The sequence below is a fragment of the Equus quagga genome, chromosome 20 (genome assembly GCF_021613505.1).
Source record: "Equus quagga isolate Etosha38 chromosome 20, UCLA_HA_Equagga_1.0, whole genome shotgun sequence".
Classification (NCBI taxonomy): Eukaryota; Metazoa; Chordata; class Mammalia; order Perissodactyla; family Equidae; genus Equus; species Equus quagga.
The window spans coordinates 34,986,848-35,000,026 of record NC_060286.1 but is presented as its reverse complement, the minus strand read 5'-3'; the positions used below and the strand labels follow the sequence as shown (position 1 = coordinate 35,000,026).

At 54.2% G+C, this 13,179-nt stretch overlaps 1 protein-coding gene across 2 annotated transcripts in view; it reads left to right on the top strand.

The window, feature by feature from the left end:
• The window catches only part of PRIMA1 (proline rich membrane anchor 1), a 62,275-nt gene that overhangs the window by 40,522 nt on the left and 8,574 nt on the right, over window positions 1-13,179 (top strand). For both annotated transcript variants that reach the window (XM_046647649.1, XM_046647650.1), the window contains exon 4: window positions 4,058-4,187. In XM_046647649.1, coding sequence (XP_046503605.1) covers window positions 4,058-4,187 — 130 coding nt within the window. The remainder of the gene's footprint in view (window positions 1-4,057; window positions 4,188-13,179) is intronic.

Below are 13,179 nucleotides of genomic sequence, written 5' to 3'. Positions count from 1 at the left end.
TTGCCTTGATGTTCACTGTTTTGAAAAACATTGTTTTGTAGATTTGGTATGTTTTTTTGGATGTTGAGGTGGGGCCGTGCAAAGCAGGCCCCTGTTACTCCATCTTGGCTGGAAGCAGAAGTCCCAAATATAAGCTGTTAACGATGCATTTCTTGACTGCAAAGAGAACAGTTCCTTTGATAAAGCAAAACTGAGTCTGCTAGTTCTACCTGCCTCTCTCTGGTTGCCAGGCTCGTCCCCTCTACAGGCATCAGGAGTGTGTCATGAATGCAGCAGGCAAAGCCTTAGTGAGCCTCAGGAGAGAGGGTGTTGTGACCCCTGAGATGTCATGACAGCTCCCGCCTTTCTGTCGTGTTTGCAGAAGCTTAGCCAGGAGCAAGGGGGAGTGGCAGAGGGGACAGAGCTCCCGCAGCCATCCCCATCTGACCACCAGCCGCTCAGAGGCATCGCCCTCCCCCTTGAACCTGAGCACCGACTAGCTTCCTCTCCTCGGCCACAGGACCATCACCTTGCACACTGGCGACCTGTGCATGTCTTTTCTCCTCTTGAAGACTGCTGGCTCCCTGAGCAAGGTGATCAGGGCTTGGCCAGCTCTATAATGATCCACGGGCAACTGGCACCAGACCTGGTGAGGACACGATTTACATCTAATTCATCTTTGTACTCCCAGCCCTTAGCACGGTGCCAGGCACAGAAGGTGCTCAGTAAATGTCGTGGATGAATGAACGAATGAATGAGCACTTTCATGACGCTATCTTCTCGAATACGAACCATCAGTCTGGCCCCATGGTAAGCTGTCCTACCACATCTGGAAACAAGTCCTGGCCAGCCCCAGCGGGAAGGGACTTCAGGCGGGGGGCAGACCTGGCCTGTAGCCCAAACATCGGAGTCCCAGCCCTGGCTTCTACGAAAGCTGCTTCTTGATCCTGAATTTCAGTATTTATTCTTTTCTGAAATGCCCCCTCCTGGGCTTCCTCCAGCTCCAGCACTCCCTGACCCTGCCTAATGTAAAAAGAAGGGGTAGAGCGAGGATAATAAGGATGCATTCTGTGAACACCATACTATTTTCGTGGCAAAAGTCACGATTTATGTCTAGGACTAGGATCACAATGCACACGTGACCTACTAGCACAGGGCTGACTATCAGAGGGACCCGATGCAGAAGGACCCTCTCAAACCAGTCTCCCTGGCTTCAGTATCGATTGTGTCTGGAAAAAGCAAGCAAGAAGGAAGTCCCACCTCATTAAGAGAGAGCGTGAAGAAAAGAGCTCCAGAAGAGGCACTCTGAAATTTAGGGTCAAATTCCAAGTAAGCTTTAGAATCAACCCCCCTGTTCTAAGTTGATGGAATTTCTCAACAGCGGCCCTGGTGGCATTTTTCGAGGCACAGTTCTACCTGGTTGGATATCCAGGTCTTTGTCGTTGTTAACGTCCGTAGCTGCTGGGCTCACTCATCATGGCAACCAAAAGCAGCCCCCCTGTATTTCCGAGTGCCCGCTGGAGGGGTGCTGCCCTGGCTGAGACCACACGCTGGGAGATGGATGCCCCGGCCACAGGAGTGGTGGGTAACCTGTGGGCCATTGGTGGGGAAGTGTGAGGGTGCCCATGGGCTGCAGGCATGGCCCTGGGGTCTTGCCCAGAGGTGTTACAACCTGAAGCAGAATTGACAGAAACTGAAGTTGCTTCTTTTGCAGTGAAAACGAGAAGGAGGCAAACCCTTTGGGGTTGGGGCCCCATGTGTCTAGTTGCATTTCTGACTCTCTAGCGTGACTGCTGCTGCAGGGATAACTGGGCCTGGATCTGCACCGAGTCACCCCGGCAAGGCTCAGCCAAGCCAGGGACACCCCAAAATGAGGACCTCGGGGGGCAAGGATTTTGTGTTTGATGTTTCACCAAGAAAAGCACCGAAGAAGTTTGTCATGGGGAGAATGAGAAGCCTTTTGGATTGCCTTTCCTTTATTTTATGATTTATTCCTATTTTGAATTCTATATATCTTTTCAGTGTTGGGGTTTCTAAAGGCCACAATTGGAGAACAATTCAGTAACCACTCCCTTCTTTCTGTCTTTCCTTGTTCCAAACGGAGTGTACAAGGTGCAAACACTTGGGAAACACAGCATGGCAGTTCCTATAAAGTTAACCATACACACACCATAGGACCCAGCGATCCCTCTCCTAGATGTTTATCCCAGAGAAATATGAAAACGTGTCTATATCAAGAAAACACGTCTATGCCACGTATGCGAATGTTTATAGCAGCTTTATTCACAAGTCAAAACCTGGAAAGAGCTTAGGTGTCCATCAACAGGTGAACGGATGAACAAATTGTGGTACATTCATAGAAGGGAATATTACTCAGAAATAAAAAGCCAGGAACCACTGAAGTATGCAACAATGTGGATGAATCTCAAAAACACTTTGCTAAGGGGGGCCGGCCCGGTGGCCCAGTGGTTAAAGTTCTTCATGCTCTGCTTCGGCGGCCCAGGGTTCACAGGTTCGGATCCCAGGCGTGGACGTACTCCACTCATCAGCCATGCTCTGAAGGCATCCCACATACAAAGTGGAGGACAATTGGCACAGATGTTAGCTCAGACCTAATCTTCCTCAAGCAAAAAAAAAAAAAAGAAGAAGAGGGTTGGCAACGGATGTTAGCTCAGGGCGAATCTTCCTCACATACACACACACACAAAACCACTTTGCTAAATAAAGGAAGCAAAAAAAAAAAAATACACAGCATGATTCCATTTATATGAATTTCAAGAACAAGCAAATCTAATCTTTGATTTTAGAAAGCACAATAGTGGTTGCCTCCAGGGTGGGGACTGACTGGAAGCAGGCAGGGAAACTTTCTGGGGGGATGGAAATAGTCTGTGTCATGGTAGAGATGTGGCTTACACTGGTGTACACATTTGTCAAAGCTGATCAGACGGTACACTTAAGATGGGTGCATTTCACTATATGTAAATTACACCTTGATGATTATCACAACAACAACGATGATAATGAAGCATCCATGGTGGCCTTTGGGAAATCATCCATTTATTCCCCACAGACTGTTGCACCTCTGAAGATGCCTATTAAGTGGACACAGAGTCTGGGGCACAGTTTCGATTCTTTTGCGCATATTCACATGTGTTGAAGACCCGCCCAATGCCGGTAGTGTCTGTCTGTCCGTCCCTCCCCCCCTCCATCCCCACCTCTCTCTCTTTCCCTCCCTCTTCCTCTCCCTTCTTCCCTCTCTCTTTCCCACCCTCCCTCCCTCTCTCTGCTTTTCCTTTTGGAATTCCGGGCACTTCTCTCCAGTTGTGTCCGGGTCTTCCCAGAGCCCCCAGGATGAGGCTGCGCGATGTCTCCGCTTTTCCCAGGGAAGAATGAACTGGCTTTGTTTTGAGTCCACACCTGTGCTCCGGGTCCTCCCCACACAGCCCGTGCCAAGGGGGAGGACAGGTTCACCCCAAGGACCCCATGGACTAACAACAAGGGGGTCCTGTAGCACCCAATGTCAGATGCTTTGTCAATGACAGACCTTTCCAAATTTTGGCCACCCTGTGCAAACTGAGACGGCTGCAGGTACCCACCATGGGCCAAATCCAAGAAGGGAGAGAGCTTGCCCCTCGCAAGAAATTAGCTTAAGAGCTGACACTGATGGGCCTCCCTTTCTCTCCTTCCGCCCCCGGTGTGCCCTGTGAGCCTTGCTCCCCACCCCCACCTTCAGAGGAAGCAGATTTAATGCCTCAACTGAGAGAAGGAGATGTTCTGTTATTTTTCATGGGAAATTAAACCTGACCCTGCTGTCGGTTAGCTCATGCCAAGGGAGGATGGATGGCCTCTGGGCGCGGCGCTTAACCCCTGCTTGGAGCATGCCGCCTGGCTGGGGGCCAGCCATGATGTCACCTGCCGCCAGGGTGGGGGTAGGGATGGCAGGACAGGTCAGACAGCCTTCATCTGGGCGATGGATGGCGGTGAGGCCACCCTCGGTGTCACCCACGATGGTCCACCTCTGACACCAGCCGGGATCCGCCCATGCAGGGGAGACTCAGGCTGCTCCCGTCTCTTTCAGCTCCCAACTCTACCTCGTGCCCCGCCGAGGAAAGCTGGTGGTCAGGGCTGCTGATCATCATTGCGGTATGCTGCGCCTCCCTGGTGTTTCTCACTGTGCTTGCCATCATTTGCTACAAAGCCATCAAAAGGTGAGTGCCCACCGGCTCTGAGCCCTAAGGGACCCCAGCTGAGCTTGGGGACCCCCCGTCTACTCCCACCAAGTTTTTTTTAACTATAAAATTTGTTAAGCATGTAAGAAGCAGAGAGAATGTACAATGAGCCCTTCTCTACCTTCACCCTGATTCAGCAGCTATCAAGATTTGGCTAATATTTGCTACATCTCTTGGTTTTTTCTCTTATCTGTGTCTTTGCTGAAAGATTTTAAAGGTGATTTCAGACATTAGGGCCCTGCCATTTTTAAGGCGCTCAGTTCAGCAAGCATTTGATGAACACCAATGATATGCCAGGCTTGGTGCAGTATAAGGTGACCCTACCTGTAAGTCACAGGCCCTGCCATCGGGAGCTTGCTGGAGGCCAGGGAGTACGGAAATAATCCCTCCAGGGTGGGTGATGGAGCCACAGGACGGAGGCGCCATGCTGGTTTGGAGTGGGAACTGGGTTTTGGAGTCAGATCTAAATTCAGACTCTAGTTCAAGCTGTGTGACCAGGGGGAAATCACTTTACCTCTCTGGCCCTCGGTTTCCCCATCTCTATAACATGAGGGAAAAGAATAACAACCTCCTACTGTTCTGAGTGGTGAGAGGCCTTCCGTAAATAGTAGGCACAATATGTACACTCTGCAGGGCCCGGTACACGTACGTGCTCACCAAGTGCTGTACCAGCTTCCATTCTTTCAATAGTTGGCGATAGAGGAAGAATGATGAAGCGGAGCGAGCGATGCTCTCTTGGGAGAAGAGAGAGGCTGAGATGCCTCAGGGAAGGTTTTCAGTGGCTGTGACGCCCCAGCTGGCTCTGAAGGATGCATAGGTGTGTCCAGTGGGGTCACGAGTGATCCAAACAGCAAACTGTCTCTCCGTGATGCTCACTGTCATTGCTGTAGCTATCATCTCACTCTGCCTCGCAAAAAAGGTTACCAGGCACTGTCCCCTTGTTGAGTTGGGGTCTGCAGCATAGGGTGGCTATTTTCGGGGCCGGAGGAGGTTTCGACGGGGTCCAGGGCCCTCAGTACGGCAGAGGAGGCCACAGCGTGAATGGCGCCCTCTGCAGCTGCAACACAGCAGCTCTGGCTAGATCCCCTGATTTCCAGTCTTAGACGCCTCCAAAAAATGGCCTTCCTCCTTCACAGGGACAGAGAGAAGGGGAAGACAGACTCAAAAGACCAACAGAAATGTCGCCAAACCCTCAAGGGTCATGGCTTTGTTAATATATTTCTAAGGGCATTTTTACAAATCCCCCAAGGCCCAAAGGTAGAGCATCTACACTAAGAGCAGTCGTGAACGCCTAAAATAGTGAACTCTCCCCTTTTAATCGGCTGTTCTATGTGATTTCACTTTAGTAATTCAAAAGCAGAAAGAGTGAAATATCAAGTTAAAAGTGTTAAAGCGTGTGCACAGTCAGCCACGCGGGCTGAAGGGCCCTGGGAGCGTCCTGGTGACTGGCCGGAAGAGGCCACCGGAGGGCAGGGTCCAGGTGCCACAGCTCCCAGCCGACAGCCCCTTCTGCCTTCCACACTGCAAGGCAATTTCCTCCAAAAGTGATAAACAGATAAGTACCCAGGGAATAACCATGGCCCCTCTCGGGGCGCGTGGCCTCCCCAACATTCTCTTAATTCCTCTTCGCCACATCTCTTCCCGATCAGCTCCATTTCACAGCTGAGGAAACTGAGGCAGGAGCAGTGGGGTCAGAACCACACGCCGCCCAAGCCCAGCCCTGACCCCAGCTCTGGGTTGGTATTGGGCTGACGACAGACCTCGCTCTTCCTGTCTGCCCTTCCTCAGGGGTGCCCAGAAGAGGGTCTCTGGGGGTGTGGTGAGGTGTGTCTGTGCCCCTCTGAGGCCAGAAGGACAGACAGACAGGCCCCAAGGCCCCAAGACTCTGTAACTCAGGGGGAGGCCTGGCCTTGGACGCTCCCAGGAGACATGGCCAGTCCCATTCCCAAGTGTTTTAGGGTGCCTACCGTGTGCCTGGCTCTGGGTGTAGACACAGGTAAGACCACAGGGCCGTGGGGGCAATGAGTGAACAACGGTGTTACAAGGCAGGTGGTAGTGAGGCTGCGGGCGGCTGGCTGGCAGCCTGTCGTGGGTGCCCAGAGGAGTCACGTTAAGTCTGATCCGGGTGACCCAGCATTGGAGCTGAGAGCCTGCTGCAAGGGGAGGGGGTCTAAGAAGCCGAGCAGGGGTGGCTCTCCAGACAAAGGCACCTGTGTGAGCAAAGGCTGCAGGGCACCAGGAAGCCTGCAGGACACCGGAGATGAGGCTGGAGGGAGCCATGAGCCTAGCGGAGGAGGCCTTTCTCACCAGGCTGAGCAGCTTGCGTGTGACTCAGGAGACACTGGGAGCTACTGAAGGTTTTTGAGGAAGAGTGTGCAAGGTCCACCTGGGGCGCTGGCAGAGAGTGGGGCCGAGTCCCCTCAACGACCCCCCTCACACTTTCCCCTTTCTCTTAGGGAAAGGCAGCAGCATCTTTTTAATAAGCTCAGGCTCTTCCAAAATACACACAGGGTCACTCTTGCCTCCCTCTCTGCCCCAAACCTCTCCTGAAGAAAACCGCTGCCTCTTCAACGGCAGGAGGGCAGGGGACACACCCCGAGAGCAGACTCACACTAGTATCGCGCTGTCGCAGCCAGCTGGGGATGTCCTGGGGATGTCGCAGTGTCCCCAGCTGTGGCATGCGGGCGTGGTTTCAGCGGGGCTGGAGGTCTCCCGGGAAGCCGTGCGGGGGCGTCACCCGCACCTCCCTTCAGAGCAGGCGCAGGGGCCTCCTGTCTGCCCCTTGCCCCTTCCACAGGCTCTGAGCTCTTGCCTCTCGGGTCTGCCCTGGAAAGAAATATCACCCTAGATGGCTCAGTTGATCCCTGCCGGGGGTGTGGGCGGGGCTCCCTCGAGGGGTGTGAGCCGGGCTCTCCACGGGTGTGGTCAGGGCTCCCTCAGGAGTTGGGGGCTGACCCAGGGAGCAAATGGGGCCTGTGAAGGCCTCGCGGTCTCCAGCAGTGGGAGTGGTTAGCACCCCTGGGACGACCGGCTAGAGGAGGAAATAGTGCCCTCGGAACACAGAGAGCTTCCCAGGAGGGCGGCTCAGCAGGAGCTGTGGTTGGAACAGCCAGAGAAGCAGCCCCAAAAGAAGAAGGAAGAGGAAGGAAACGCCCCAACCTCTCTCCGTGCCTTCCGGTCTCCCGAGGGTGCTTCCCATTGGCCAAACCCAAGAAATGGGAGCCCGGGAGATGCAACGAGTGGTAGGCGTCAGCCTCCGGGGACACAGGGTGGATGGGGGTGGTAAATGGAGACCGGGGCGCACTCCCTTTTCTGCCCGAGCGCCATGATCAGCATCCTCCTCTGGTCCAAGACCCAGCCCTCTGCCCTCAAAATCCTCCTAATCCAGAGAGGGCGTCCTGGCACACGAGAACGGATATTCAGTGACAAGAGGGGGCTCTGCTCACCGGCAAGTGGAGGCAGAAACAGAGGCCAGCGCTCCCGGAACCGGCCTGGAAGGAGGCCTGAGGGGGAAGGGAGCCCTCACCCGTTGGCGGAGGGAGAAGGAGGCAGCGGAAGTTACACCCCAGTGTGGAACACCAACGTCGCTCTCTGCTCCCCCCGCCCGCTGACCTCTGCTGGGGGCCGTAAGAGATAGCCTGTGCAAGCCAGCTGTCTGTCTGCATTTCTCTCCAGAGTAAATGGAGGATGTCTTGCTCATGGCCAATTCTCTTTGGTTAATAATTCATCTGAAACATGCCTTTTCTCTCAGGAAACAAAAGCATTTCATGTCCCTGTAAAACCACTAAAAGGAAAATTCAGAGATAAACCGTGCTTTTTTTAAAACTCTCGCCGCCTGGAGTCCTAGGGGAGGATTTCCGAGGGATCTTTGTGAATGGCCACAGCACAGGCTTCCGGAGCCGGATTGCTGGGAGGGTGGTTCTAGAATCAGCTGGGGTAGGAAGGAGGTGAATCTGGAGACGCCAGCTTGGCCTCTGCAGGGACGGGAGGAGGCTGAGGAGCAGGCGCAGAAGGGCCCTCACTGGGCCTTGACCTTGGCGGGAGGTGGGGTCTAATCCCCGCTTCCCATACAGACTCAGTGACTCAGACAAAGTCCCAGCTCTGTGCTGGGTGATACGAGCTCTGGGGGCTCCGAGGTGGGGGATCCCAGAGGAGGGATGCCTCACCCAGACCTGGGCCCCAAGACGTTTCTGGAGGGGCCTGGGCATTAACCAAGCCAAAGGGGCAGGAAGGGGTGTGGCTCACAGTGGAACTAGCACATGCAAGGTCCCCAAGTCCCTGGTCAACTACCCCAAACTCTAGAGGGTCCCCAGCTGTGAGGAGCCCATGCGGTTTACCTTTCGGTGGCCTCATTGCCCTGAGTTTGCTGTGAACAGCTTCTTTATCCACAGCTTCAAGATGGTAAAGCCAGGGGGGCCGGCCGATGGCACAGCGGTTAAGTTCACACATTCCACTTCGGCGGCCCCTGGTTCGCCGGTTCGGATCCCGGGTGTAGACGTGGCACTGCTTGGCAAGCCGGGCTGTGGTAGGCGTCCCACATATAAAGTAGAGGAAGATGGGCAGGGATGTTAGCTCAGGGCCAGTCTTGCCCAGCAAAAAGAGGATTGGCAGCAGTTAGCTCAGGGCTAATCTTCCTCAAAAAAAAAAATTAAAAAGATGATAAAGCCCTGGAGTGCTTGGGCGTTCTGTACTCCCATGCTCCCTCTCAGGCCTCCTCCCCACCCCTACACCTGGCATGCACCTGTGATCAGACAGCAAGATACAATGGAGTTGGTAAAAGAACCCAGGACTGGGAGTCAAGATCCCCGGGTTCCAGTTCCACCCAAGCCCGGTGGGTACCACTGCCATTGCTGGGCCTCAGTTTCCCTTCCCTGTGAAATGAGGGTCCTCCATGTCTCTGTGCAGCTCTGAGCCTTTGTTTCCCATCCCAAGTTGGCAGAAGAACCACTGCCGTTGGTCAGCCCGCCGCTCAGACCTGACCGAAATGCTTGCCGGGCGCTGGGCCAGGTGCCAGGGGCTCGGTGGTGGGGCCTTCAGACACAGTCCGTGCCCTCTCTGCACACACCCCCTGGGGAGAGGAGCCGGTGTTCATCACACCGCCCCGTGGAGGACCATGTATTACAGTGGGAGAGGAGTGTCTGAAGGGAAGAGCAAGACTCTGTGAGTGGAGGTGACAAAAGAATTCTTGGTCCAGGGTGGAATATGGACCCCAAACAAGGTGTGATCAGCACCAGTCATTGGGATAAAGCCCCAAGGCACGGGGTGCCCGATGCCCGGGTGGGAGGGCCAGGCCTCAGACTCCGGTTGGAAGGAGGGAGCCCCCCGGGCCTGTGCAGCCTCAAGAGTGAGGCCGCCCTCTGTGTGGCTTCTCCGACAGCCACACCCTTCACGCGGGAAGAGCCCTGCGTTGAGGAAAGATGACGCCCACTCCTTCCACGCCCCTCCCTTGAGCGCCCGCACACCCCAGGCGCAGGAGGAGCACCTTGCCTCCTTTAGCCGTCTGAGGCGTGGGTCCTTCTTCTGCCATTGATTTGCCATTTAGCCACTTGACAGCCACTTCCTTCTAATTCACAGGGTATTGGCTGAAAGACCAATAAAAGGCTGCAGAACAGTTTGGCCGATCCTGCAGACCCTTAATTGCAGACAATAAGCAACCGTGCTGCTCCATGAGAGTGAGCTCAGGTGTGCGCATGTGCTTGAGTGTGCCGGAGCACGTGCATTATTGGGCTCTGGCGCGTGTCAGCTTTTCGTGGTTGGGCTGCTGCCAGTAGAACGGGCACTTTTGATGGCCCAAGTCTCTTTGATGGTGCCTTAGAAAACCCATTGACTGCCACAGGGCTGCTTGGTAAGTCACTGTTGGTCCACAGACATTTATTGAGCACCTACTGTGTGCCGAGGACTAGACTAGGCATCAGAGATGTAGAGATAACAAGACCGAGTCCCTGCCCTCCTCCATCGGGGGGAGCAGATCGAATATACACACACACCAGCAAATTAGTAAAGGAGGTACTTTAAAAGACTAGAAGCGCTCTGAAGAGGAAAAATAAGCTCCAAGTAATGGGGGAGAGAAAGAGAGGAAGTGGGAGAGGGGTTGCTTCCGCCCCAGACTCAGGAGCACTGTGCACGCCTCTCAAGGGGCTTTATGGCTAGAAGGTATGGTTGGGGCTTTGCACATCTGTTACCACCTTTCCAGTTAATTCTTATTGTTATCAAAGTAATACATGCACATAGTTTAAAAAGTCAAATGTGTCACAGCCTATGAAGAGAAACAGCAGCCTCCTGACTGTCCCCGTTTCTCCCCCAAGTCACATTCTTGAGAAGCAACCACTTTTGAGCGCTGGCTGTTTCTTCTGGTATTTCTCTCCATATTCTAAGTGAAGCGGATACACTATTTAAATTTTCTTTCGATCTTAAACATTATCTGTTGACGTTGCACTGTGGAGGACACGAGGCTCAGCACCCTAACACCACCCACAGACGTAAGACAGGCTTCCCCTCTTCCCCTCCTCTTCCCACGGGCGTCTCCAGCGTGGGGTTCAGTGCCACCAGGGTCTACCTCAGTACCACACTGCAATCTTGCTCGCAGCTGAGTCACCTGGTGTACTATGATCTCTCCTTCCTGGAGTTAGCAGTGCCTCCTCTCAATCTGGTCGAACACGGCGGCTGATCCATGCGCCAGCTCTAGGTTGCGTGGAGACTCCGTCCTCCTCCGGGCAGACAGCAGCTCTCTGGACCTGTCGCACAGCCGTTGGGCTACGATCGTCTCTCCAACAGCCTTCCGAGCTGAAGTAGGGTCCTGACAGAGCCCCTCTCTGGGAACTTGCTGCACTCAGCTCTCTCCGTCTCCTCCTCCCACTCCAGCCCTTCATCCTTTTAGCTTGACTGCATCGTGGAATTTTTCCAAGATCTTTCCTGAATCATAAACTCGATAGCAAATGAGTCAGTGAAGTCAGTTTTCTTTTGAGAGTTTGCGTTCTTTGTGGAGCCTTGGGGTGGCCCAGAGGAGGGTTAGTTGCTGGTGAATGTGGCAGGTAGAGAAGACCTGGGTGCCTGGGGCCATGGAATGCCATGGAGGGGTGGACGTGAGGTTGCTGAGTGTCTGAGCCAGAAAAGGCCTCCACAGTCGTGGGAAGAAACTGAGGCCCCGATGGGGAAGAGGAACGCTCGGGTCAGAGATCTGCAGCCCTCCTCTGTGTCCTTTGAGCTTCCTTTGAGGGTTCTGTTCAGGGAGCTCCCTCTAGCCCTGCACGCACCGAGTCCTGCTGCTCCCCACTCCAGACCCAGCTCTGCCACCCGCTCTCTGACATGGCGTCCGGGCTGGTATGGCTCTTCGTCCCTACCCAGCTGCCACAGTGGTAGCTCTCCCTGAGTTTGCATTTCTGCTTTCTTCTCTAGGTAGGTTCATGTGGGTGTTTACTCATGTGTGCTCGTGCACGTGTGTGAGCGTGTGCACACATGCACATTACAGGGGAGCCGTCATCTTGTCTTACTCATCTCTCTCCCATCAGCGCCCCGGCACAGCATCCAGTGTGTAGTAACCATTCCATGACTCTCTGTGGTAGGAGTGGAGGCTTGTTTATTTGGGCTTGCCAGATCCTACCTCTTTTTTAAAGATTGGCACCTGAGTTAACATCTGTTGCCAATCTCTTTTTTTAAATTTTTAAAAATTTTTCTTCTCCCCAAAGCCCCCAGTACCTAGTTGTATATTCTAGTTGTAGGTCCTTGTGGCTGTGCTATGTGGGACGCCGCCTCAGCGTGGCCTGATGAGCAGTGCCATGTCCGCACCCAGGATCCGAACCAGCGAAACCCTGGGCCAAAGCAGAGCACGCGAACTTAACCACTTGGCCATGGGGCCGGCCCTGGATTCTACCTTTTAAATTGACAAACTCTATTTCGAATTTTGGTAAACTGAGGCGTTTTTTCATCCCTCTGGGTGAGTACAGTAGAATCTGCTTTTAGAATAAATAACACACGCCCAATTTTAAAGGCCTGGCCCCACCCCTTCACCGATTTCCGTTTCCTCGACCCTCTGCCATCTCTTCTCCCTGCCCTCGAAGCCCCGTTCCTTCAGCCTTCTCTCCGTGCACAAGCTCAAGTACACGCACACTGACTCAGCGGTCCCCCTCCATGCCCGCAGTGGCCTGGCCCCCCTCCCACCTGTGCACGACACGTGCTTGGGCGGTGACTGCCTCAGAGGAGCCCCGCCACCTGCTGCCTCATCTTCCTCCCCACAGGGCACACCCATCAGCCCACCCTCTCTCCCCTGTCTCTTCCAGAGTGCAGAGTCAAGGTCAGAGCAGGGGCCGGAGGAAGAGAGGCAGGCTGGCCGCAGGGATTCAGGACAGGGGTGGAACCTCTTCATTGAGCCTCAGCTTGCCACGGGGGAGCGAGAAATTCACCTTGAATGCATCTCCGCTCCCTGGGGTCTGGAGACTGGGGTTATCTCTTGCACCACAATCTCTTGGGCCAAGTTGGGGCCCAATGCATTGACTGAGTGCTTGAGACCCAGCCATTCCCATCTGTCACTTCTCCCTGCTGTCTGAATGCAGACCTATAACGACACCACCGCCCACACGCCCCCAAATCCAGCCTCTCTGCCTGGAAATCAAGACCACCGTGTCTGGCTGTACCAAGAGTCAAGTCAAAGTTAGTACAGTCATAGGCCACATAATGACATTTCAGTCATCGATGGCCCACGTATATGGCGGTTGTCCCCTAGGGTAGGTACTGTATAGCCTAGGTGTGGTGAAACCATCTAGGTTTGTGTAAGTACACACCGTGATGTTCCCACAACTGGGAAATCGTGGAAGGACTCATTTCTCAGAACGCGTTCCCGCTGTTAAGTGACTCGTGAGTGTGTGCTCTGAGGAGGGAGCGCTTGAGCATCAATACGTGGCCTTGGCCGCCCGGAGACCATCTCACTTCCTTCGGGACCCTGGCTGGGTTCAGGGAGCTGGTTCTTGTGCTTCGT